The 22,445-nt window shown below is 41.1% G+C and overlaps 5 protein-coding genes and 1 long non-coding RNA gene across 11 annotated transcripts; 3 read left to right on the top strand and 3 right to left on the bottom strand.

The window, feature by feature from the left end:
- Positions 1-164: 164 nt before the first annotated feature.
- On the bottom strand, positions 165-2,203 carry LOC148382509 (uncharacterized). 2 transcript variants are annotated; one of them, XM_088360660.1, is made up of 5 exons: positions 2,011-2,203; positions 900-1,682; positions 545-646; positions 349-465; positions 165-267 (listed from the first exon to the last, which is right to left on the bottom strand). In XM_088360660.1, the coding sequence occupies exons 1-5, from the start codon at positions 2,018-2,020 to the stop codon at positions 239-241; spliced, it is 1,041 nt and encodes a 346-aa protein (XP_088216786.1). In that variant the 5' UTR covers positions 2,021-2,203; the 3' UTR covers positions 165-238. The 2 variants fall into 2 exon arrangements, with proteins under 2 accessions (XP_088216786.1, XP_088216787.1); XM_088360661.1 differs by having other exon boundaries at positions 545-643.
- A 269-nt stretch (positions 2,204-2,472) lies between these two features.
- LOC148382508 (guanine nucleotide-binding protein subunit alpha-13-like) lies at positions 2,473-7,742 on the bottom strand. Of its 2 annotated transcripts, XM_088360654.1 has the most exons (5): positions 7,333-7,659; positions 6,068-6,294; positions 4,569-4,619; positions 4,293-4,493; positions 2,473-4,212 (listed from the first exon to the last, which is right to left on the bottom strand). In XM_088360654.1, the coding sequence occupies exons 1-5, from the start codon at positions 7,613-7,615 to the stop codon at positions 3,841-3,843; spliced, it is 1,134 nt and encodes a 377-aa protein (XP_088216780.1). In that variant the 5' UTR covers positions 7,616-7,659; the 3' UTR covers positions 2,473-3,840. The 2 variants fall into 2 exon arrangements, with proteins under 2 accessions (XP_088216780.1, XP_088216779.1); XM_088360653.1 differs by having other exon boundaries at positions 4,293-4,619; positions 7,333-7,742.
- rgs9b (regulator of G protein signaling 9b) lies at positions 6,448-14,679 on the top strand. 2 transcript variants are annotated; one of them, XM_088360651.1, is made up of 19 exons: positions 6,448-6,555; positions 9,208-9,304; positions 9,667-9,717; positions 9,784-9,890; positions 10,169-10,220; positions 10,289-10,347; positions 10,427-10,503; positions 10,594-10,675; positions 10,948-11,010; positions 11,212-11,241; positions 11,319-11,380; positions 11,469-11,582; positions 11,641-11,756; positions 11,823-11,910; positions 11,983-12,121; positions 12,185-12,267; positions 12,338-12,461; positions 13,181-13,548; positions 13,619-14,679. In XM_088360651.1, exons 2-19 carry the CDS (start codon positions 9,229-9,231, stop codon positions 13,779-13,781), a joined length of 1,854 nt encoding a protein of 617 aa, XP_088216777.1. In that variant the 5' UTR covers positions 6,448-6,555; positions 9,208-9,228; the 3' UTR covers positions 13,782-14,679. The 2 variants fall into 2 exon arrangements, with proteins under 2 accessions (XP_088216777.1, XP_088216776.1); XM_088360650.1 differs by lacking the exon at positions 6,448-6,555 and adding an exon at positions 6,585-8,488.
- Positions 12,806-14,754, bottom strand: LOC148382506 (uncharacterized). Its single transcript, XR_015854149.1, has 3 exons — positions 13,211-14,754; positions 13,078-13,136; positions 12,806-12,992 (listed from the first exon to the last, which is right to left on the bottom strand). It is a non-coding gene; the product is annotated as an uncharacterized LOC148382506 (long non-coding RNA).
- An 893-nt stretch (positions 14,755-15,647) lies between these two features.
- On the top strand, positions 15,648-17,400 carry LOC148382505 (parvalbumin, thymic-like). 3 transcript variants are annotated; one of them, XM_088359472.1, is made up of 5 exons: positions 15,648-15,735; positions 16,536-16,628; positions 16,707-16,839; positions 16,916-17,025; positions 17,190-17,400. In XM_088359472.1, the coding sequence occupies exons 2-5, from the start codon at positions 16,568-16,570 to the stop codon at positions 17,216-17,218; spliced, it is 333 nt and encodes a 110-aa protein (XP_088215598.1). In that variant the 5' UTR covers positions 15,648-15,735; positions 16,536-16,567; the 3' UTR covers positions 17,219-17,400. The 3 variants fall into 3 exon arrangements, with proteins under 3 accessions (XP_088215598.1, XP_088215595.1, XP_088215597.1); XM_088359469.1 differs by lacking the exon at positions 15,648-15,735 and adding an exon at positions 15,778-15,880; XM_088359471.1 differs by lacking the exon at positions 15,648-15,735 and adding an exon at positions 15,794-15,877.
- Positions 17,401-18,478: 1,078 nt separating this feature from the next.
- On the top strand, positions 18,479-21,320 carry LOC148382504 (parvalbumin beta-like). The gene is made up of 5 exons (XM_088359437.1): positions 18,479-18,620; positions 18,788-18,854; positions 19,048-19,180; positions 20,672-20,781; positions 20,938-21,320. Exons 2-5 carry the CDS (start codon positions 18,794-18,796, stop codon positions 20,958-20,960), a joined length of 327 nt encoding a protein of 108 aa, XP_088215563.1. The 5' UTR covers positions 18,479-18,620; positions 18,788-18,793; the 3' UTR covers positions 20,961-21,320.
- Positions 21,321-22,445: the final 1,125 nt, after the last annotated feature.

Genomic DNA, 22,445 nt, shown 5'->3' with positions numbered 1-22,445 from the left:
TGCCCGTTCCCTTTTAAATTTTATCAAGGTAGCACGCGTGATGCATGACGCAACAGCGACACCCTGTGGAGATTTAAAATACTGTCAGGTGGGTGTGAATTGAATAAAATGACTTAAAATTGACTGTAAGGTGGCAATTGTGAATAACAGACAAAAAAAAGCCGTTTACTGCGTAATTTAATCTTTTTTTATTTTACCTCAGTGAATTATTTGTAGTTGATATAATGCATAATAATTCTTAATGGTACTTCCTCCAGCGCTCATGTTCTATAAAAAAAAAAAAACAATTAAACACTTTAACCCAAAATGTGACACTGTAAAGAGACAAGTGTTCATATGTATACATACTAAGATGAGGGTAAGACCAGACGTAGCCGAGCATACAATATCCGGCCAGCAGCATGCCAATGCCGCCCACGCCGCCTTTTCTTACGTCGATATACTTCCTGTAGTACCACTGCCAGCCTGTAAGAGGCGCACAGTGCAGATTATGAGAGGTACCTAATGATGTGGCAGTTGCGAGTATACAGTATTTATATTTTACCTCTCAGCATCATTTCCGCCGCGTCTCCTGGGCAGCGTGGCGTCTTGCAGGCCAGCCACTCAGGAAGCTCCCGTAGAGTCACCTGACCTAGGCTCCGTCCTGCTTAACAAACTTTGATGATGTCAGTATCATGATTATAAGAATAAAACAAACAAACAATTGAACTTTATATTCATGATTTTGTATAATATTTATGAATGGAACAGCTTGATTTGTTTTTTCCAAACAAGTTATATGGGGCATTTGAGATCCTAGGTCAGATTTAAATATTTTTATAAAAAATAATTTGAAATTGTAATTCACATTTACATACAACAGCAATTAACTACATTCATTTGTACTGCCACATACTGACCTGATGAGTTGTTTTTCCTCATTTCTATTGTTGCTGCTGTATCTACAGTTCTGGACTGAAAGTTCGAAAGGTGTCCTGGCAACACTGAAGTGAATTCTGGCTGTTGAAAACCAACTTTAGATGTTTTGAGGTCGGGCAGAATCGAAGGCTTATAGGAGGTCGCTTTGGATCCACTCACATTATCTTTAAGCGTAAGTAGAGAGTTTTTGGGTTGTATAATGATTTTCAAACTAGCTGGACTTAAACCTGATTTAGTGTTCGTTTGAGTAGTTTCAATGGAAGGCCTGTTGGTCTTGGCCCGGCCCAATGTGCTGCCAACATGCTGGACCGTAATCCTGGGCATTTCCTTTCCGACGGCCATTTCTTTTTCTGGGCACTTGATTTGTTTCCCTTTAGAGGCACTTTTGGGTTTTTGGGACTCTGCAGATGATTTGGACTTGGTGCTCGTGGATCTTGAAGGTACTGTCTCTAGACTTTGTGGGGCTGAATCCGTACCTGGAGAGGTTTGGCTGGATTTTGCCGCTTCTATTGTGGCACGAATGCTCTTTTTCTTTGGCTTCACCTGTGGTGACAGATGTCCACTTTTCCCAGGTGCTTCTGGTGATGTCTTCTTATCAAGCTGTGGCGTTTTCTTCCCCTTTATCTTAAGCGAGTCTGCTTCTAGTTGTCCTAGTGGTGAGGCCACCATGGGCTCATGGTGACTTAAAGGGGTCTTGGCTGCTTTGCAGTAGGGCAAGTGACTCTTTAACCGCTTGAAGGATTTCCCACAGTACGGACACACCTCTGTAGTTGGGAGGAGAAAATAAACAATGAATGGAATTTGAAAAACCGCATGTTGATAAATGCACATGCTGCTGTCATATGCTGAAATTAGTAGCAATTCCCTTCAGGCGCTTTTCAAAATTACAATACTCATGCTACTGTGTATCCACAAAGTATTCAGCACTTTGCTTTTTCCACATACAGCCTTATGCCATACTGGTTTATATATATGCTAATATGAATATTAGCTATTACTACTATGAATAATACCAAAATTACTAAAACGAGTAATAATTCATTATTAGAAATAGGTAGTTTAGGTCACGTGACTGTCGTTATCGAAACTTACCGGGGCTCATTTTGCAGGTGGTTACGAGAAAAAAAAAAGAATATAAGTTATTTTTAAAAAAGACTTCAAAACGTGAATTCAAATCGGCACAAGTAGTTCATGTTACAAATGCAAATAACTTAAGCGTCAAACGCGGACTTGCGTTCACGATCATGTTATGATAGGCGAATGGAAGAAGGACCCAAGTTGCTTTTAGGTGGCCAACCAGAGGCCTAATCAGAAATGTGTGGAATTTTATGTATAAACGCGGTTCGTCATTTTAGGTACCTCGAGTGATAGATTGTAATTAACTAAATTAAATGTGATTCATTTAATTTACGGGTGTGACGTGATTTCGATGTATTAGTCAGGCGCATTTCCGGTTTGTCGTAAAAAAAAAATCCCCTTACAACAAAAGTGAAAGTGATCTTTTTTTAAGGTACAGCAAGTGGGCGAACTCAATGAGAAAAATGTGCAACCAAATATTGTAACATTTCTTTAGAAAAGTGTTTTATTGATAAACGTTAGAGTGGCATGAGAGTTGACACAGGGCAATTAATTTCCAACAAAAGATGGCAGAAAACAAGTGTCAGAAACCGAAAAGAAAAAGAACTATTGGGAAAACGCAGTGATTTAAAACAAAAACGTTTCTAGAACCATTTACATACAAGAAGATAAAACTAGGTATTATTTACAACAAAAATGATTGGGCTATGTACAACGAAAAGCTTGTCTTTTAAGGGGGGGGGGGGCAACTGGGAAGCTCAGAGAAGACATTAGTGGTGTTCACAAAGAATAGAAACAGTATGGAGCTTTAATGGAAATTATTTACTGAATTTTAAATCAACCCTGAGAGAAGTGTCAGCTCGTGTCTGTTATTTAGCAACAAACTACTGAATTAACTAGTAATAGAAAGCTGTATATTTGTTGATAAGTAATATATCATTTTGGTACCATCGTGGTGCCAAGGAACTAAATTAAAGAGGCCATAGTTTGATAAAAGAAAGTTATGCTTTTCCACCATCTTGTGGTATACACAAGTAACAGAAAAATTTAAAAGAGAGCCCATTCCTTTTGGTCAAATTTGTTTGGTACGATGTGAGATTTTTCCAATGTAATATATGTGCATTAGCTCAATAAAGGTCAGGCAACACTGCAATCGATTGAGTGTTCCCCCATCTTTATTGAGCCATTGTCAAACATCACATAACAAGCCAAACAAATGTGACAAAAAGCAGATACACTGGTTTATTATGCATCTGCTGGCATCAACTGTAAGAGCATTTAATTATTTCACCTGGCATAGATAAATGAACACAGAATGTTATTTCATAAATAATTTTTGAAACTGGATAATTTTCTGCATAGCACCTGATCTCTTAAGGCACACCAGCTGGGAATTACTGCAGGCACAAATGCAGAATTTTAAACAATAATTTGGTCCTTATCAAGGCATCAGGTTCAGTCAGTTTTTTTCCTCGCAGACTTATGAGCGAGAAGATCAAGACCGGGAAGATACCGGAGAAACGGACTGCTGTTCATCAATTCACAAAGTAACACGGGGCCTAGGGGTGGGGTAGTGCAACAACTGATTGAGTTACTTGCCTGAATTCAGTGCTCGGACCCAAAAAAAAACAAAAAACACAGACTAACCGACGCAGCTGATACCTTCGAGCGTCCTCTTGATCCCCCCCCCATGTGAAACGTTCTAACCTAGCCAAAAAACGTCTCATTAGGGTCGGGTCGGCCCCACGCCGCGAACTACCAATCCACGACTAACTTACAAAAGCAGCCGATGCGTTCTACCGGATGATTCTTCTAGAGTCCCCCTTTAAAGGTCACACACAAGGGTCATTGGAGCATGAGCTGCTTGAGGTTGTCATGAAGAATCGTGTCCTTGACATCCCGGAACACCAGTCGGATGTTCTCCGTGTTGATGGCGGTGGTGAAGTGGTGGTAAAGCGGCTTCTGGGTGGCATCACGTCGCTTGGCTCGAAAGCGCTCCACCAAGAAGGCCTGCACGTCAGGCAGACTGTGCTCCGGGCCGTTGTAGTCGGGGAAGTAGTCCTTGAGAGGCACGCTCTTCACCTTCTCCTCCAGCAGGTCCGTTTTGTTGAGGAAGAGGATGATGGAGACGTTGGCGAACACGCGGTTGTTGACGATGGTCTCGAAGATGTTGAGCGACTCACACAACCGGTTGGTCTGGCGGTCCTCCATCAGAACCTGTGAGCCAATTCATAATGTCTTCATTTGCTATCTACCCTAGTGAGATCTGGAGAGAAGAAAAAAAGTCCCTTCCTTACCTGGTCGTACTCGGAGGAAGATACGAGGAAGAGGATGGAGGTGACCGAGTCAAAACATTCAAACCACCGCCGTCGCTCGGACCGCTGGCCGCCCACATCCACCATCTTGAAGGGGACGTTCTTTAGCTCAAAGTCGTACTCGTGGACTCCCTTGGTGGGCTTTCGTGCCAGCAGGATGTCCTGCTGACTCGGCAGGTAATTCTGGCACACGCAAAGACATAATGATTTCACTTCAAAGTAATAGTAATTACTTAAAAACAAGAAAAAAAAACTTACTGGCTCGCCAAGCTTATCCAGATTATCTAAGAAATACTTGACGGACTCGCCCTGCAAGATACAAGCACACGCATATTACATACATGTGGATGATGCAGTTGGACAAGACACAAAAATGGAGACACTAGCATATGTGGAACTGTGCTAGCTTCTGTGGAAGGGGCAATTAATGCAAGCCCGGACACGAAGCCGGAGAGACTCACATGCATTCCTTTATCAGCACGCGTGTGTGTGTGCGTAGTGATTTTCCTTATCGTTTTTCCTGGTGTCTCTCAAGGGCTTTTAGTTATGCTACCACATCTCACTGGAACAACCTTTGCATGCATTTTATGATAATTTCTCGATATCCTGGTGACACGTATGCCAGACGTTTCAAAAACCACTCAGACGAGAATAACCTGTGTCTGTATTGTGTGGGCGTGTACAGGGCTCCAGACTTTTTTTTTTTTTTTATCTTAGAGCAAACGAGCACCTAACCTTAAATTTTAAATTTAAAACCTGACTGTGAGAGAGGGAAAGGCCGCTTAACATGAAGGACAGGCGCAGGGTGACGTTTCAAAATTGTCGAAAAATCAGTCAGACAGGGCGAGAGAGGGAATAAAAAAAGGAGAAGCGAGACAAAAACGAAGATTTTTCCGTGTGCTGTGAAGGCAAAACTAGAACATGATTGTGTATCTATATATGTCATTGCCCACACACCCACACACACTTCCTTGCGTATATAAAACCCATATCTGACATTTCGTCCAGAATATACCAATTGAAACTTACAAATGAACGATATATGTGCGCCATCCTTTTACGGGTGACGAAATTAATCCACCTCTAAGGATGTCCTAATTCAAAGGCGCCTTCAAACATGTGATCTTACCGTTGGCCTGTTTAAGTAGAAAACTTGTAGGACCTGATTTAACTACGCCCCCTTTGAGCCTGCCTTTTGTATACATTCAACTAAAATTAATTCTGCTGTCCATCCAGGGAACTTCACTTGAATGACTTCAATATTTGCAACTGGCATTATAATTTATTTCTTTTTATAAGACCTCAGAATAAATTAAATATATGTATATATAGCATGCAATATTTTTTTATGTAAGAATGTGAGTGCTCAAGTAACACTAAGTGGGCAAGCTAAGGCCCCCTGTTTGTAAGTATAAAGCAGTTTAACGACAGATCAACATTCCAGCTCCAATCACACTTGTGTCTGTGGCCGGGCATTAACAAAACACCATTGAGAACCTGCTGCAGCAGCCTTGTGCAACTCACACAAACCCATTTAGAAAAAGTACATTTTCACGAGAAAGCGACATGGGGAAGTGTCAAGACGTCGCAAAGGGCGGACTATCTTTCGATCCCTGGCGATAGGTTATAGTAAACATCTGGACGAAATGTCAGCATCTTACGAGAGGGCGGAAGGTGTAAACAGGAAGTTGACCGAGTCACATGACTGTCCACTTAACAGTCATCTGCGAGGAAGGTTCACAATTATTTCGACTTACCAATTGAAACTCGCGACGGCGGTCGTAGGCATGCTGGATGCCGGTGTCGGCCCACAGGGCTTTGATGGCGGGCAGGTACTGCAGGAAAACCGACGTCTCCAGCAGCCCGCGAACCATCTTGGCCGAACGCGTGTCGAACGCCATCAGCTTGTCGCCGAGCTGCTGGTTGCTCGGGTTCCCCCATGGGATGTGCAGTTTCTCACGGGCGTCCACCAGCACACGTATGCCTGCCGAGAATTAACAGATTCATTAAATACAAAATAGTCTGATATTAACGACAAAATAATACATCATTTATTCATAATGAGGAGTAGCAATATATTTTTACTGTTGCTATTTAGTACTTAATTATACTTTATTCATAGGGATGCTGCCCTGCGACTGGTTGGCGACCAGTTCAGGGTTTACCTTGCCTACCACCCTGAGACAGCTGGAACAGGCTCCAGCACGCCCGCATCCCTCGTGAGACTAAGCAGTTCCACGCACTGGTAACACTATTGGAATCTTTTACCGGTACTGTACTTCTGTACTCAACTGTTAAAAATGCTCTGATACTACAAAATCGATACCATTTCACCAACCTTACATTTAGAAGCCATGTCAGCTACATGCATTACAAATTTGCTCATCTAGCTATATCAGCAAGAGTGAAAGAGAGAAAAATTTAAAAGTTTTTCCGCCACAGTGTAATTAACCTAATTAACATTTGGCAAATGTGAGATTTGTATCATGCAAAATGTGTCTGCGGTTTAACAACGGTCGAGAAACACTGGATTATGTCAATGTACTGCTGCCAAGGTCACACGCCTAAAGCACCAATCTAATGTTGTAAATAAATTCAATATATGAATTCAGAATCAGATTAGCATGATTATGATCGAATTTATTACACTTCTGTGGTGACTCCTAGTTTATTGCAGGTCGACCTTAGTCTTATTTCCCATGACAAAGTGGCCATACAGGAACACCTCATTTCGATCCCATTTGAGCTATTTGTTGAGGAAAAAAATCCCACTATAGCTAATTTCCTCACTTTTAAAAAGTAAGATTAAAACTAAACGGCGATACAAACCGATAATGTATGCTTGTAAACAGGTTTAAACAGGCAGAAGGGGGCTCTCTTGCAGGGTGTGTCGAGGACTGTTTATGTGCCTCTCTGCAAACTTTTCCCGGCCATTATTAACCAACAAAAAGCGAGCCTCGCCTTGCATTCACGCGTCCCAAAGGCGCAATTTCAATGCTTTTTTAAAAAAGTTAAATTTCACCTTTAATAACGTTGCTATAAATGGTTGCACGGAAGTCCTCGCGGGCGGTTTGATCGAAGTCCTGGCCGTGGATGATCCGCATTTGTTTGAGGAACGTCGACTTGCCGCTCTCGCCCGCACCGAGCAGCAGTATCTTTACCAGGCGCTTGACATAGGTTTTCTCTCGGGAGAGCCGCCGGTCGATCTCCTTGGAGCGGCGGACCTGCTCCACCTCGCCGCTGTTGAGTAGACACACGGGAAGGCAAACTTTAAGCACGGAGCGCGACGGCAGGAAATCCGCCATGTTCGCGAGAGCCTCATCGATGCTAATTTGGCTGCGCTGTACGCGGCGGCGTAAGGAGGCACGGGACCAAGCCCCTTCCCTGCACTCAGGAAGTAGACTTGTTTGGTCGGCTGTCTGCGGTGTGTGCGGACATGGCAAGATTAGTTCGTTAAAAAGCTGACATATCTTCCGATCGCTCAAACGTCCACGAAAAATAAGTTTTTATATCGAGTAGTTTATCCATATAACGTTTGCAATGAGGAGAACCCCATGCAAGCTCAAACGAAGGTTTTGGGTGTTTCAAAAAAATCACGACACATTTAAACTAATAAGTGACGAAAAAATGCATTTAGTTTTTATTATTAAAAACTGGGACACATAAAATTAAACTTTAAACTCTTGATAATGCAACACCGCCCTCAAGTGGGCAGTTGTGTAATTATTCTGTGGTTGAAAAATGCCGTCTCCTCATTGGTCGAGTCCTCTTAGTTTTTAGTTATGGTGCGTTCAAATACAAATGATTTTAGCATTGCTGTTATAAATGGTTACCGTTTACAATCGAAAGAATTTAATAGCACCTTAACCTATTTTAAAAACGCACGTGTATTTTGTTGAAAATGTAGTAATCCATCACTAAAATATCGTCAATTTGCCCGCTATTTCAAAATCAAACCATTTCCGAGCTCGTTGGGAGCACGGGAAGGCACCACCGATATTGATTATCCCAAGTCCCCATCCAGCCAGCATCCCTACACGACAGCTCGCAGTTGCATTGAGTGCGTGTGTGTGTCTGTATGTGGTAAGTGGACATTATCACCAGGCATCATGACAATTAGAAACACTCTGCGGGATCACGGACAGAGATATCGGCCAAGGATGGCGTGTCTTAAAAAGGTAATATTCTGCTCATCTCATACAAATCACAGTATGTTCCCAGGATCTTCAATATTATATTCATGGGTATAGAAAACAAAACATGTATTGTCTTGGTAAAAAAAAAAAAAAAATTGTGCAATATACAATATTTAGTTTCACTAGCTCCCGTGATGCTGTTTGCATGGCTTCAACTGTAAATGTAAATCAATAAACATGATTAGAAATGCATGACATGTTATCAGAATGTCATCTCCTACTTACTAAACTTCACCTCGTCATTCTAATAAGGTCATGTAGTTTAATAGGTATTAAGACAGGATCATTGTCAGTGATGCAGCCCCCATGCAGAAAGAAGTTAATCCAGCTACTGGAGCTTGACTCATCTCACCTACGTCACGTGTGAGGAGGAAGGCGTGGGCATCTTTATTTACACTTTTGTTTTTCCTGTAATATTTAAATTGTAGTGTTGAAAAGTTGTTCAAAATATCATTGATGATCTATTCCTATGTAAAATTGAGATGTAAATCCCGTTTAGATTGAAAGCATGAACATATTTTTTTTTAATTTATTCTATTTTACCCAGAATGTTTTTTAATTGCATTATTAAAGTTCTATCATTAAAAGAACCTAGAAGTTATTTAGCCCACAGCTGCCCTCGCAATCTGTTGTCAAAGCAACCCATCCAACCACCATCCCCAACGTGGGTTGTCACGGTAACCTCTTCCTCCCCCCCGCAGGCGGAAAAGGTACTGCTGGAGATGCAGGATCCCAAATCGGGGGTGAAGTCTCAGCCGCAGCGACTGGTCATCACCACCATACCGCACGCTATTACTGGTGAGCGCACATACACACTCGCAAACTGATCAGCAGTACTCACTTGATGCTGAGTGATTGTGTAATCAACGGATATTAGCCGAGACACGCTGCCTCAAAGTCGAGAGCTGCAGATTTTGTCGCCATGACAACTCCGCGGACTCGTCAAAGTGAGGGAAAAAGTCGGAGGAGGAAAATGAAATAATGATCTGAGACGTAAGCAAAGGAATACACATATGGGCAGAGGAGGCGAGTCGAGAGGGAGAAAATATATCTTCCACTTCATATTTCTCTCCTACTGCGTGTCGGAGGGGGGTCTGGCATTTACCCTCATGCACACACTGTCAGTCAAAAATAATATCATTTGCATATATGATCTCTAGGCGAAGATATGGTTGCATGGCTGGCAGACAGATTCCAAATCGACTCGAGAGGTGAGTTAAATACATTAAAAGTTCACACAACAAGGTCAATTTGTATCTCTGTATCGCTGTGGTCAGAGGCCAGGAATTTGGGGTCCATGCTTGTGGCGCTGGGCTTCGTGTACCCGCTGCAGGACCACAAACGTTTGCTGCTCAAACCCGACGCGTCGCTTTATCGCTTTCAGGTAATGCAATAAAATTCTAATTGTCTTCATCAGTGATCCCCAACGGGAAATTATAATTTAACAAATTGACTACAATTTTATCTTTGTTCATCTAATGCCAATAGTGACAGGCAGAACAATTTAATGCTTGTCCACTAGAGGGCAGAATTTATCTAAAGGTAACAATTTGAGATTTAGCGTAGAATTAGCAAATACATGATTTATAGCTTGTCATTCTTGTGCATTGAATCAATAGCTAGATTTCATTTTCATCTACAAAAATACGCTTTTCATTTCAGACGCCGTATTTCTGGCCTGCCCAGCAGTGGCCCGTGGAGGACACAGATTACGGTGAGTGTGTGATCAATTTTCTGCACATCACCCAATGATACACTGCGTGCTTCAATACTGTGCTGCAGCAATCTACTTGGCCAAGAGGAACATCCGCAAGAAGGGAATCCTGGAGATGCACGAGCAGGTCAGGGAATAAAAACACGACTGCAGCTTTTGCTGTTGGAGGCCCTTACGGTTGTTTTATCATCTCCGGGCATCCTCAGGAGCAGTACAATCGCCTTCACAAGTGGATGAATCACAAGTGGGACTTCATTGTGATGCAGGCGAAGGAACAATACAGGTAGGAACTGAACACGAACCATATTTAGTCCTGTAGTGTAAAATGAATGCAAAAATACAATTTAAAAAAAAAAATGTTGTGCAACCTTAGGGCTGCCAAAGAGAGGAAGAAACCAGACCGTGTGGTGTTTGACTGTCAGGAGAGGGCCTACTGGGTGGTCCACAGACCCCCGGTGAGACAAATGCACTCACTTCGCCGTACATACACATGCCGACTAGAAATAAATTGCGCCTCCATTCTTCCCGGGGTATCTCATTATCTCTACCCACGATATTGCATGGCCATCAGCGCCAAAAGGTCACGCTCGATTAATATTTCACATCGCATAGGAGAATTACATGGCTTCCATTCCAGCCTCGTGTGACAACTTGTTGTCAAGTTCACGCGTTAAGTCTGTTTTATTAATTGCCAGTAAATGTTTTTTTTGTGTGTGTGTGCATGCAGCCTGGCACCGTGAGCGCCATGGACTACGGACTCGATCGGCATATCGATCCAAACACAGATGAGGTAACAGGTGAGTGGATGTGATTTCTATCAGTTTGCCTTAAATCCATAATACTTCTTTTTTTTCTTCATACTAAGCATGTTTTCCTTTTCTGTCTCCTGCAGGCTTTTCTCGCTGCTCTTTCTTCTAAAGTGATCATCTTTCACACGTTTTTTTTTTCTTCCATCTCTTTCATCATACTTTCTTTTTTTTCCTATTCGAAGGTGAAAACGCCCGACTACTATGAGAGAATTGTAAGAGTCCCACATCTGGTTTTGTTTAAATGGATAACTCCTCTTGACTTATATTTTGTCATATCTCCTCTTTGCAGATGATCTTCACCCAGCAGTCCATCATGAGGCCCAGAGTCAAGTCATCAGTGTCCATTGGAGCGTATGTTTGTCATCCATATTGTCGATTTCTATTGAGCAAGGCAGCGATTAGATTATTATTTTTTTACTGGAAATTATTTGTTATGCAGATTGGTGAAATATAGCGCCACCTACAACAGCCACGACCCGTTCCTCTCCAAATGTCTTCCCAGCAACCCCTGGCACACAGATGACGTCACATACTGGACGTTGAACATGCCCAAGTAAGAACAAAATCCCGCTATGATTCGACGACTTTGAATTTATTCCTCTTTTCACTAGTGTGGAAACGCCAACCAAGATGCGTGTCGAGCGCTGGACGTTCAGCTTCGGCGAGCTGCTCTTGGACCCTCGAGGACGTGACGACTTCAGGCGCTTTTTGAAGAAAGAATTCAGCGGTATGAATGTAGACGATGATGATTATGGAAGGCATTTTGAAATATAAAATGCTCGCTGGGTTATAGGTGAAAACTTGGCATTCTGGGAAGGCTGCGAGGATTTAAAGTGGGGCACGGCGGCGACCATGCGGGAGAAGGCCGAGCAGATATATAAGTAAATCAATTACTCATGCAAATCTTTATCTACTTCATGGATTATTTCTTCTTCTATTTCTTCGGATCCAAGGACTTTCCTGGCCCGCGGTGCACCAAGGTGGATCAACATCGACGGGAAGACGATGGAGATCACGGTGAACGGCTTGAAGCATCCGCACAGATACGTGCTGGACGCCGCCCAGACTCACATCTACATGCTCATGAAGAAGGTCAGTTAGGACTTTGCCGGCGTTTTCCTTTCATGGAATTCATCACTAAGTGTGGAATTACAGGATTCGTATGGCCGTTACATGAAGTCTCAGGTGTTCAAGGACACGTTGAAGAAGGCCATTTGCCCTGAGGAGCACAAGTTCACGTAAGTGGCCAACTTTTGGACTCAATATCTCTCCGGAGCCTTTTTTAAAATATTACTGATGCTCTCCCAGGGACACCCAGTTGGAGCAGAACGCCAAGAACCGGCGGCCCAGCCTCAGTCCCATCATCCTCCGGCAGCAGGAGCTGGAGCAGCGTGCCAAGATGGCTGCCAACGCGCCCGTGGACATTACGCAGGTCATGAGCAAACTCAGCAGGCAGAAATGAGAATGCTGTGTGTCAGGTTCCAGATCACATTCATCATTTTGAGCAGTTTTGCAAATATGTTAATTAGCGTATTGTTATCAGTATTATGATTGCCCACAACATATAAATCACCTTTTCCTCCATATTTAAATCAGCCAAATTCCTAATAAATATATCTAAAAAATAAAATATTTTATTGCATGCAAAATATTTGATAAAATACAAAATTTAAGACAATAATTTAATCTCAGCCCCACAATGTATCGCTTTTTGAAAATTGCCATATAAAGCAACATCCTGTCATGTTATATTTCTGTATGTTGGTTCTGTTTTGTTTGTCCCCCCCAACACTCCCCCATCCATGATTCCACGTACAATTTGTACTGTCTGCATGCATGTCACGGCGACTATAATAAAACATCCAGCAGCACTTCATCTGTCTGTCCCATCATTCCTCCGCCACCGATGTCCATCTCGCCGATGATGACCATCCTCATTAACTCGCATTGTCAACTGAAGAGTCTAATGATGGAGAAACGTAAGCAAAAATCAAACTGATTTATTGTTTATCCATTTATTTGTACCTTGACATATGTACCACCCATACCTATAACATGTTTATGTAAATTCCGTGTCCTGTCCTAGTGTCATTGTGAAATGGCCCTGCTGTTTGCGGCCATCTTGTAATTTTTTTTTGTTTGATCCCGCAGCTATGTCGCTTCACCACGCCAGTGCCCCACCTGACTGTATACTCCGGCCTCATGGACTCCCCCACCGCCAACGCCTCATCCTCCCTCGGCGTCCTGGCCCCGTCCCCTGTCAGCGTCGCCCCTTACAGCACAGAAGCAGGGGGTGAGGCAGAGCGGGATGGTGATGCGGCGCAAGACCCCACCTGTAAGTCGAGAGTGGTACTTTCGCTGCGGCGGCTATTGAGGCGGGGTTGCGGCGTGGGCGGCGGACCCTCCTCCATCTTCACCAGCCTTTCGCCCAAGTGCCAATCGGTCGCCGGGGCCAGCGGACGAATCCGGCCAATTAGTCCGGATTCCTCCAGCCAAGCCCCGCCCAGGAGGATTGGCAAGTGAGTGTAAAGATGTGTCACAAAATGATGATTTTAAAAAAAATTCCTAATATTAATCCCTGTCTGTCAGTTTTTTCCAGCTGAAGGTAGACATCCCCCCGGAATGTCGGATCTATCCCATCGAATCCGAGGACGAAGACGATGAGAACCGAGCCTCCTCCCAGGGTGCTTTGGGGGCCAAGGAGATCATCTGCCCCTGGGAGAGCCTCACCCCTCACAACGGGACAGGCTAAATCAAAGACAAAAAAAGGTACTGAAAGGATTTTTTTTTCTTTCAGTCTTCTTGTAACATTCCACCCAAAAACAAAAAATGGGATCAAACTTGCCCTCTAATATTTGAACGTCTGAGAAGCATTTCAAAATGAATTGTAGCGTTCACATTCAAACTTCATTCCGAGTAGCCCCACTGCAGCCTTATTAATAATTATACGCCTTATTTAGCTTTTGCCTTACACTTACACTATAATTAATTATATCAATTGAAAAACAAACTTACTTTCTTAATATTGAATGACTCTAATTATAAAGCACCAAAGATAACATTTGGCCTGAGCCCTTTGGTGTTATTTATTTTCTAGTATTGTTGCCTTCCAATAAAAAATATGCACATTTTGTGAGTTTTTTTCTTTTATTAACTAAAATTATTCAATAAAGTGAAAAAAATGGAAGTTCTTTTATTTTTATATATTTTTTTTAATAATAAGAAAAAAACTCCAACGTGTCGATACAGTGTTCCCCTGCTATATCTGTTGTTTAAAAAGAGTGTTAAGTGGTTAAAGCATGTGAGAATTGCAAAATAATATTATCGTTTTTTAAATATGATATCTCTATATTTCAAATTTGTATCTACTTAAACTGGGGGTTGACGGTACACGTTTTTCATTGGTAATAATGTACATTGAGACGAGTTCTTGTACACATGGTGAAGTCATTTTAGCAACACGTAGTTTTTAATGTGGCGCTGTTTTTGTACTATAGCAATGTTCCGGTGCTTGGCGTGAGCAACGCTAGTATGTTTACAAATTAAAAAATGTACATTTATATTTAAATGGTGTGCTGTTTGACGGGTACATTCTGCAACTTGTGTCAAGTGCCTCTATGAGTATGTGAATAAATAACTTGTGTCCTTAACATGTCTTATTTATATTAGTAAAAAGGGAAAATATCGGCGTCGAAATTTATATTGAAATAAACTTGGCTGATGGTGTCCTCCCTCTGGCAACAAAATCACTGATGCTGGAGTTCTGCTTGCCACACCCAAACAGCACCAGGATGTTGTTGTCAGAAGTTAGCAAGAAAGGAAAAGATCCTGCAATGAAAGCAATAAATTCACAATGACAGCTGGTCTCTTAGCAACAAGTACGCCATTCCTGCTTCGACATGATACGGCTTGTTCCCGTTGTGTTCCACATTCTATTTTCACATGGGGACTCGTGATGGATTGCTCCCCTCTCAGTTGCTTAAAATTTGATATAGCTCGACAGCGCCTTGTGTCCATATGTCACACCGGATTTAGTTTCAGTTCGACTGCCTGCAAGGAAATTCAGGAAGAGAAATTATGACCCGCAGTGTTATACATTTTATTAGCAATGAAAAAGTATTTGTGCCTTTCTTGATTTTTATCACAAGTTTCAGATTATCAAGACAATACTTCCATTTTTTTTTCAATATTGTTGTGATGAGCAACACACACACAGTATAAGTTTCAGTGGCTAATCTTAAACGTGATGAGGTACACAGGATACAGTGTACTATATAACCCTGGTGATTTAATAATTAACATTACATTCATTGCAAACTAAATTAAAAAAGGAAATGCATTACTATTATATTAATAAAATAACCAATTTTACACAATAAATCACCATATTAGTCAAATAGTTGATTTTGTATTTTATTAAATCTAATCATAAAGTATTCATACCTGTGTTTTGACTCCCGAGTCCCAAAATGACCTCTCGACCTCTTCCTATTTAGCTTCCTCTTCCAATCCAGCTACATCTAAATACCGTGCAACCACAAAATCTTTCATATCACTTCTTACACGCACAGAACCAAAAGTGCAATTGCCAGCCATCTGTCTCTACCTCTGTCCCATCCCCCTTTTCCCCCCATTTCGTCCATCACACAGGAAACCAGGTCTTCCTGAAAACAAGCCACGGGAGTAAGGAAAGGCACAAGGCCAAGGTTGGGGGGGGTGCAGATGTGCGAGGGAGGGGGGCAGAGGATGTTTTTGTCGTTGCACCGCTTCTCGCTGGTCTCACCGTAGGCCCATCCTGAGGAAACGGGGCTCGCGTCACCGCGTGGCTGAGCCAGAAGCATTCACGTGGTGGTAACGTCGTAAAATCCGATTCGCTCTAGTATTCCTTCGTGCATTGGATTGTCACTAATGTGTCTTTACAAACTTAAAATCAGTATTATAGTTCAATCAGTATAATTGCAAGGTGCATGTAGAGACATCAACTTCAGACAAACATGCTAACCATGCTGCTTGCTAAAGCTAAATATCAAAACAATGTAAAACTGTGATTCCACATGCTAAATGTAGCATGAGGTAATGGAGAAGACATCTCCATGGAGCTCAGCCTGACCACGATAGATAATAACAGGATGTTTACAACTTGTGGAACTGCTGCATGGATGATTAAGAGGATGGCAAGGAGCCAGCGAGTAAGCTAGCAAGGAAATGTTAGCATCACATTTGCACCAAACTTACCTGACACTGAAATATATATTTTTTTTAAAGAAAGAAGCCCAATTAGAGAAGAAGTTTTGTGACTTAAGATGTACTTATGACCTCCCACCTCTGCTCTGACGTCTTTCTTGATGCTTCAGCGGGCCATACGTTGATAACGTCTTAAGTGGTCAGGTGTAGGTGACAGCGGACAGAAGGACGCTGGTGGTTTTTGACACTCGGTGGTGGGGGTGAAAGCTTATTCACTCCACTGCCTTGTTTCTTTTACCACGTTGGCGTCAAACCGCTGTAGCTTCCACCTCAACCACAACGATCTCCGTCGGTATGGCCATCACTGATGTTCTCGCTGTCTCGGACATTACCTCAGCGATTAACGCGTGTAAAGGTATGAGCTATTTTTCTAAAGCCTGGAGGTGTTAGGATAAGATTAGAATCTTAAATATTTGTGTTTTTCTTCTTCCAGCAAAGGATTCCTTTAACCCAAAGATGTTTTTCAAAGTCGTGGGTTTATCAAAAAAGACTCCAACCGAGATAGAGAAGGTCTTTAACATCTTGGACCAGGACAAAAGTGGCTTCATAGAGCAGGATGAGTTACAGTTGAGTTCAGAATTCATTTTCCGCCTTTAGTTTGTTTTCTTCTCTCGAGTGTGGTATTGATCATGTCGCCATTAGACTCTTCTTGCAGAACTTCTCCAAAGGAGCCAGAACGTTGACTGCTGCTGAGACCAGAGGCTTCCTGCTAGAAGGCGACTCTGACGGTGATGGCAAGATTGGATGGGAAGGTATTTGACGTATTGATTTACTTTTACAATTTTGAGAAAGTGATGCCAGTTCTATGTTAAATATTATAGAAGTGTGCTCGAAATAATCTTCATAAAAACTGAATTTACCTGTTATGAATGTAATAGTAAGATGATTTATTTTCCCTTTTTGTTTTGTATTTCAGAGTTTTCCGCACTGGTCAAGTCTTCATAAGAGCAACCTGACTCGATGTCTCTATGATTTATTGTATGGTAATAATCTCAGGATGGATGTTCTAAATTAGCCACAGACACAAGAGCTTGAGTAGAAAAACATTCCAAGTGTTTAAATGAATCTTAACTGTAATGTTATTCCTCATACTGGTTATATAAATAAAGACACACACCCTCAAAAAATGAAGTTTTGTCATTTTATAAGCTTCAGTAAAAAAAATTTGCAATAAAAAAAAAGATTTATGATGTTATTGATTCTGGTAGTAGTCATCATAGTCGTATTTATGATTGACAGTAATCGGTGTGGTGTGCAGGTGAGAGTTAGCAATCTGGCAGTTTGACAAGGGAACCCTGAATTCTGGCCCAGCCTCAAAATGTTTCGAAATGAACTGGCCAGCGGCACCGCGGTTCTGTGCCAGCACATTTCCTGCACTTGTGTCAGTGAGGCGTATTTATTTAAAACTTTCACGCTCGCAAGCAGACGAGCGTAAGTAGATGGCGGCGAAACATCCACGTCGGTATCAAATTACGGAATGAATATAAGTTGTAAAGTTTTATTCTGTTTCATTTCAGCGTCCGTGTTTCTTGACAGATCTCGGGTTATTTACGGCCCTTTTTTGAATCCGGTCAAGATGATGTTTGGAATGGTTGCTTGCTTTAAATGCTGCTGTTAGGATATTTGTAATGCAACACGGATATTGAAGTAGGTGCAGGAATAGTTACAGTCTCCGAGGCCCCGCGTCGTCCGAGGTGACTGACCTCGCTTGACCATGACAAATTTTAAATTAACATTGTAAGTTGATTCAACCAATAAGAACTTGACAGAATTAAATATCATATTAAACAGCAAATCAGCGGTTGAAATATTCATTCGTTATTACTTGATTTCTCTCGTCCATCCATCATTTAAATCTATCACGTTTCAAATTAAGGAGGAGCAAGTTGTGGACAAATCCCGACTTAGAGGGAACCGGTTGCTGCGATACCAAACAAACCCACCCAGCTGTCAAATATGTCGACCCGATGGCCTCACGCCAAACCGAGTTGGCCCTCGTGTCTGTCTCTCCGCTCTCGAGCGCGGGTTTCACCCCAATCAGCAGCGTGTATAATTAGCCCGGCGTGATACCAACCACTTTTCAACATGGACCCTTTGCACGCCACGTGGGCCTACCATTTAAGCATCTTCATTTAATGTACATATAAATAGAACAGCTGTGTCTACTTGACACATTTTTAGCGTCTGCTTCGACCAGTCTGCGAAGCGTGTCGATTACTTGGCCTATGCATCATGTTTCGGCCCAGGGCAGGTATATAAGTTGATGCAATATCGCCGCCGGGCCCCACTGCAGTGAACAGATTCTTCTCAGTGAACCTTCTCGAGTCTTTTGAGATCCAACCACAAGGTGAGTTGAACTCTTTCTGGGCTTAAGGTCTTCAACTTCACACGATGGAAGTCTGGGAGTTATGGAATCAACCACAGGATTTTTTTATTTTTTATTTTTTTTGGGCTGCTTTAAATGAGTGGAATCCAGGTAGATTTTGACATGTCCATCTTTTGCCCTTTTTACAGTTAAAGATGGCATTCGCCGGAATTCTGAATGACTCTGACATCACTGCAGCCCTTGCTGCTTGCCAAGGTAAAAATTTCAATGTTGTCAAAGTCACACATTGAATTGACTTGTGATATGTAATAACATTTATTTACACGTCATAATACGCTTATAGACAAAAATAAATCGGCCTTCACGGTGTTACTCCCGCACTTATTCTCCTTGTCAGAATGCGAATGATATGTGAGAATGTCCATCATGCCTACATGTCTCCTACCAGCTGCCGACTCCTTCAACCACAAGACGTTCTTCGCTAAGGTCGGGCTGGCCGGCAAGTCCGCCGAACACATCAAGAAGGCTTTTGCCGTCATTGACCAGGACAAGAGCGGCTTCATCGAGGAGGATGAGCTCAAGTAGGTGACGCCCCCTCCAAGACCCCATCCAAACCCCTACCACCCCTCTTTCAGCTTAGATTTCATCTTCTCAGAACCTTGTGCGTAGATTGGATGTCTGGAATGAGAATGATGTCAGCACCGTGCAACATCTGAGAGGATTTGAACGGCTGGGTGTTGAATGGCCTGACATGCAGATAATTATGGCATGCATGTTTGACTTACAGAATGCAGTATTTTATTCATTATTATGTCATGTCGATTTTAATATGAATCTGAATGCGAGGACGCCATAACTCCATAACTCTATAACTATAAGTCTATAACAATATACCTATAACTATTGCTATAAATATAATAAATAACAGTGACTTTCTTAAGAGCCATGGCTCTCTGCGGGGCAAAAATACACATACACGTGAGGCAATGGACCGAAAAAAAACATGTGGATTTGATGGTGGAAGCATGTTTTGCATTGTACTGTCGCCCTCTCGCGGTTAAAGTCTGAAGCACATGCTTAAACCATTATAATGTAATTAATGAAATAAAGTAAAATAAATAACTACAATAAAAAAGAAATAATTATGAATATAATATATGATATAGTAAAATATAATAAAATACACATTATATTCATAATTATTCATTTTATAATTTAGTTATTTTAATTCATTTTAATTTATTTCATTTTATTGTATTACATTATAGTGGTTTAAGCATGCTTTAGACTTTAACCACGAGAGGGCGACAGTACAATGCAAAACATGCTTCCACCATCAATTCCACGTTTTTTTTTCAGTCACGGTTTATATATAAAATAAAAATAAATGAATAAATAAATAAAAATACATAAGAATTTACTATATTTCACTATATTGTATTTTATTATATCCATAATTATTAATTTTATAATTTAGTGGTTTTAATTTATTTTACTTTATTTCATTGTATTGTATTACATTATAATGGTTTAAGCATGTGCTTCAGACTTTGACCACGAGAGGGCGACAGTACAATGCAAAACATGCTTCCACCATCAATTCCACATGTTTTTTTTCAGTCCAGTGCCTGTCCAGTGCGCAACACGTATATTATATTATATTATATTATATTATATTATATTATATTATATTATATTATATTATATTATATTATATTATATTATATTATATTATATTATATTATATTATATTATATTATATTATATTATATTATATTATATTATATTATATTATATTATATTATATTATCCATCCATCCATTTTCTGTACTGCTTTGTCATACTCTATTCTATTCTATTTTATTCTATTCTATTCTGTTCTATCATATTATATTGCTTTACATTACATTACATTACATTACATTACATTACATTATAATAAAGGGGTGTGTAGACTTTTTTTAAACAATCATGGAGCAAATAAGGAGACTTTTTTGACAGCATGTAAATATTAACATGAAGCAGAACTAAAAATGTTGAGAAAGTCTGTTTTTCCTGTGGTCCCGATGCAGGCTCTTCCTGCAGAATTTCTCTGCTAGTGCCAGAGCGCTGACTGACAAAGAGACCAAGGCGTTTCTCCAGGCTGGTGACACTGATGGCGATGGCAAGATCGGAGTTGAAGGTAAGAACGTGTCACGTTGTGTCCCTGACTACTTTAGGATAGACTTTTTAAAAAAATATTTATTTATTTATTTATTTATGTATTTATTTATTCATTCATTCATTTGTAATGATATGCACTATTTAATCATGTGTATTATATTCTCATTCTCCGCAGAGTTTTCTGCTTTGGTCCAGTGATAAACCAACAAGCTGACCAACATCTTACTTGACTACTCTTAAGGAACAACTTGAGCCCAGATATTCTCTTCTTCTCTCATACTTTCTCCCTTCAACTCCATTTTTTTTTTATACATTTGGCCATTGAGCTCTGAAGCCAAATCAAGCCGCTCCGCCTCCTGTTGGTTGTGCTGCCCACAATGAATGTAGCTGACTGTGTGGTGTGCGTGTGTGTCTTCCTTTCTTTCTCTCTCTCTCTCAAATACTTCTGACGTCATCGTTGTACTGTGACCTTTGCTTACTGTGACATCAGTGCTGGTGCACTTGAATGGCAAATGGACGGACGATGAGAACAACAATAAAGGTGCTTTTTCAGTACCACATCTGACCCTGGTTTTTATTTAATCAAGGTAGTCTTTTGTTGCCTATTTCTGAGACGTTGTGCACTTCTCCAGTAGGGTAATAACCACCCCCATGTCCAAAAACGCTCTATTGTAGTATTGTTACATTGTCTGTTCACAAGTGTTGCCGCACCATTTGTGTTCAAATATGTCTATGTTAGCAAACTACATACTGATTTTATACATATTTTATTTTGAGCCCACGCTTGTATTGACAATGCAAGTGTACCCAATTTAAATGCTGATTAATTTTGGAATTTGTCATCACAAGGTGGCGCTGTAGCTCCGACTTGCTTTTCCAAAGTTGTTGAAGGCCTATTGATTTAATCGTAGCAATAGTTTCTGCTACTAAATATCAATAACACTAATTAAATGAACACACAATAGTGGCGCAGTACTAGCAATGCTGACACACCAAACCCCAGAAGAAGAAACAGGGCGAAATAATGACCTTTATTCCCTTGCTTCTCGTTATTAAATAAAAAAAATAACACCCTACCTGTGCTGTGTTTGACAGAAATGCTGACTAAAATCACCAGAGATGATGCTGCTGCCTTTGCAGAGGAAACCCATCAGTGAGAAAGTAGCTGGTCGTCACGGTAACCATGTGTCATTTAATTTGTACTGCACCCGTGGAATTGTTCCCAATTTTATTTATGATTATACGCTCTATTTTTTTTTCCTTTACAGACTTTAAGTAACAGCTGATCTTAATGCATGTCCACTCGTGATTGCTCAACCGATTGGATTGTTTTTTTTTATGTCGTGAGCTGGAAAAGCATCTCACATGATCCATAGGGATGTGTACATAATGCATTTGTGCTGCTCTCATTTTATCCTGCTTTAGCGGCTTACTGTGAAAAAGCCTACAGAACAAGAAGGGCCCGCATAAGGCCCCTCCACTTTTTAATTCAGGTGTCTAAATACAATATAATAACAGATTGACATATTTAACTTGTTTTTTTTTAACCTCATCCACTGCCTCTTTTTACCTCTTACCTCATCTATCCATTTTAAACATCAAGCCCTGATATACAGCAGATTAAAGCACTTTGCTTAAATGTGATATGTGTATAATCTCCAATATGCACATGCGGAGCGAGCG

Source organism: Syngnathus floridae, chromosome 18, assembly GCF_059516105.1.
Source record: "Syngnathus floridae isolate MCC-2025c chromosome 18, RoL_Sflo_1.0, whole genome shotgun sequence".
Taxonomy (NCBI): domain Eukaryota; kingdom Metazoa; phylum Chordata; class Actinopteri; order Syngnathiformes; family Syngnathidae; genus Syngnathus; species Syngnathus floridae.
Note: the sequence above shows the minus strand (reverse complement) of the source record. Positions and strands in the feature narration are given on the sequence as shown.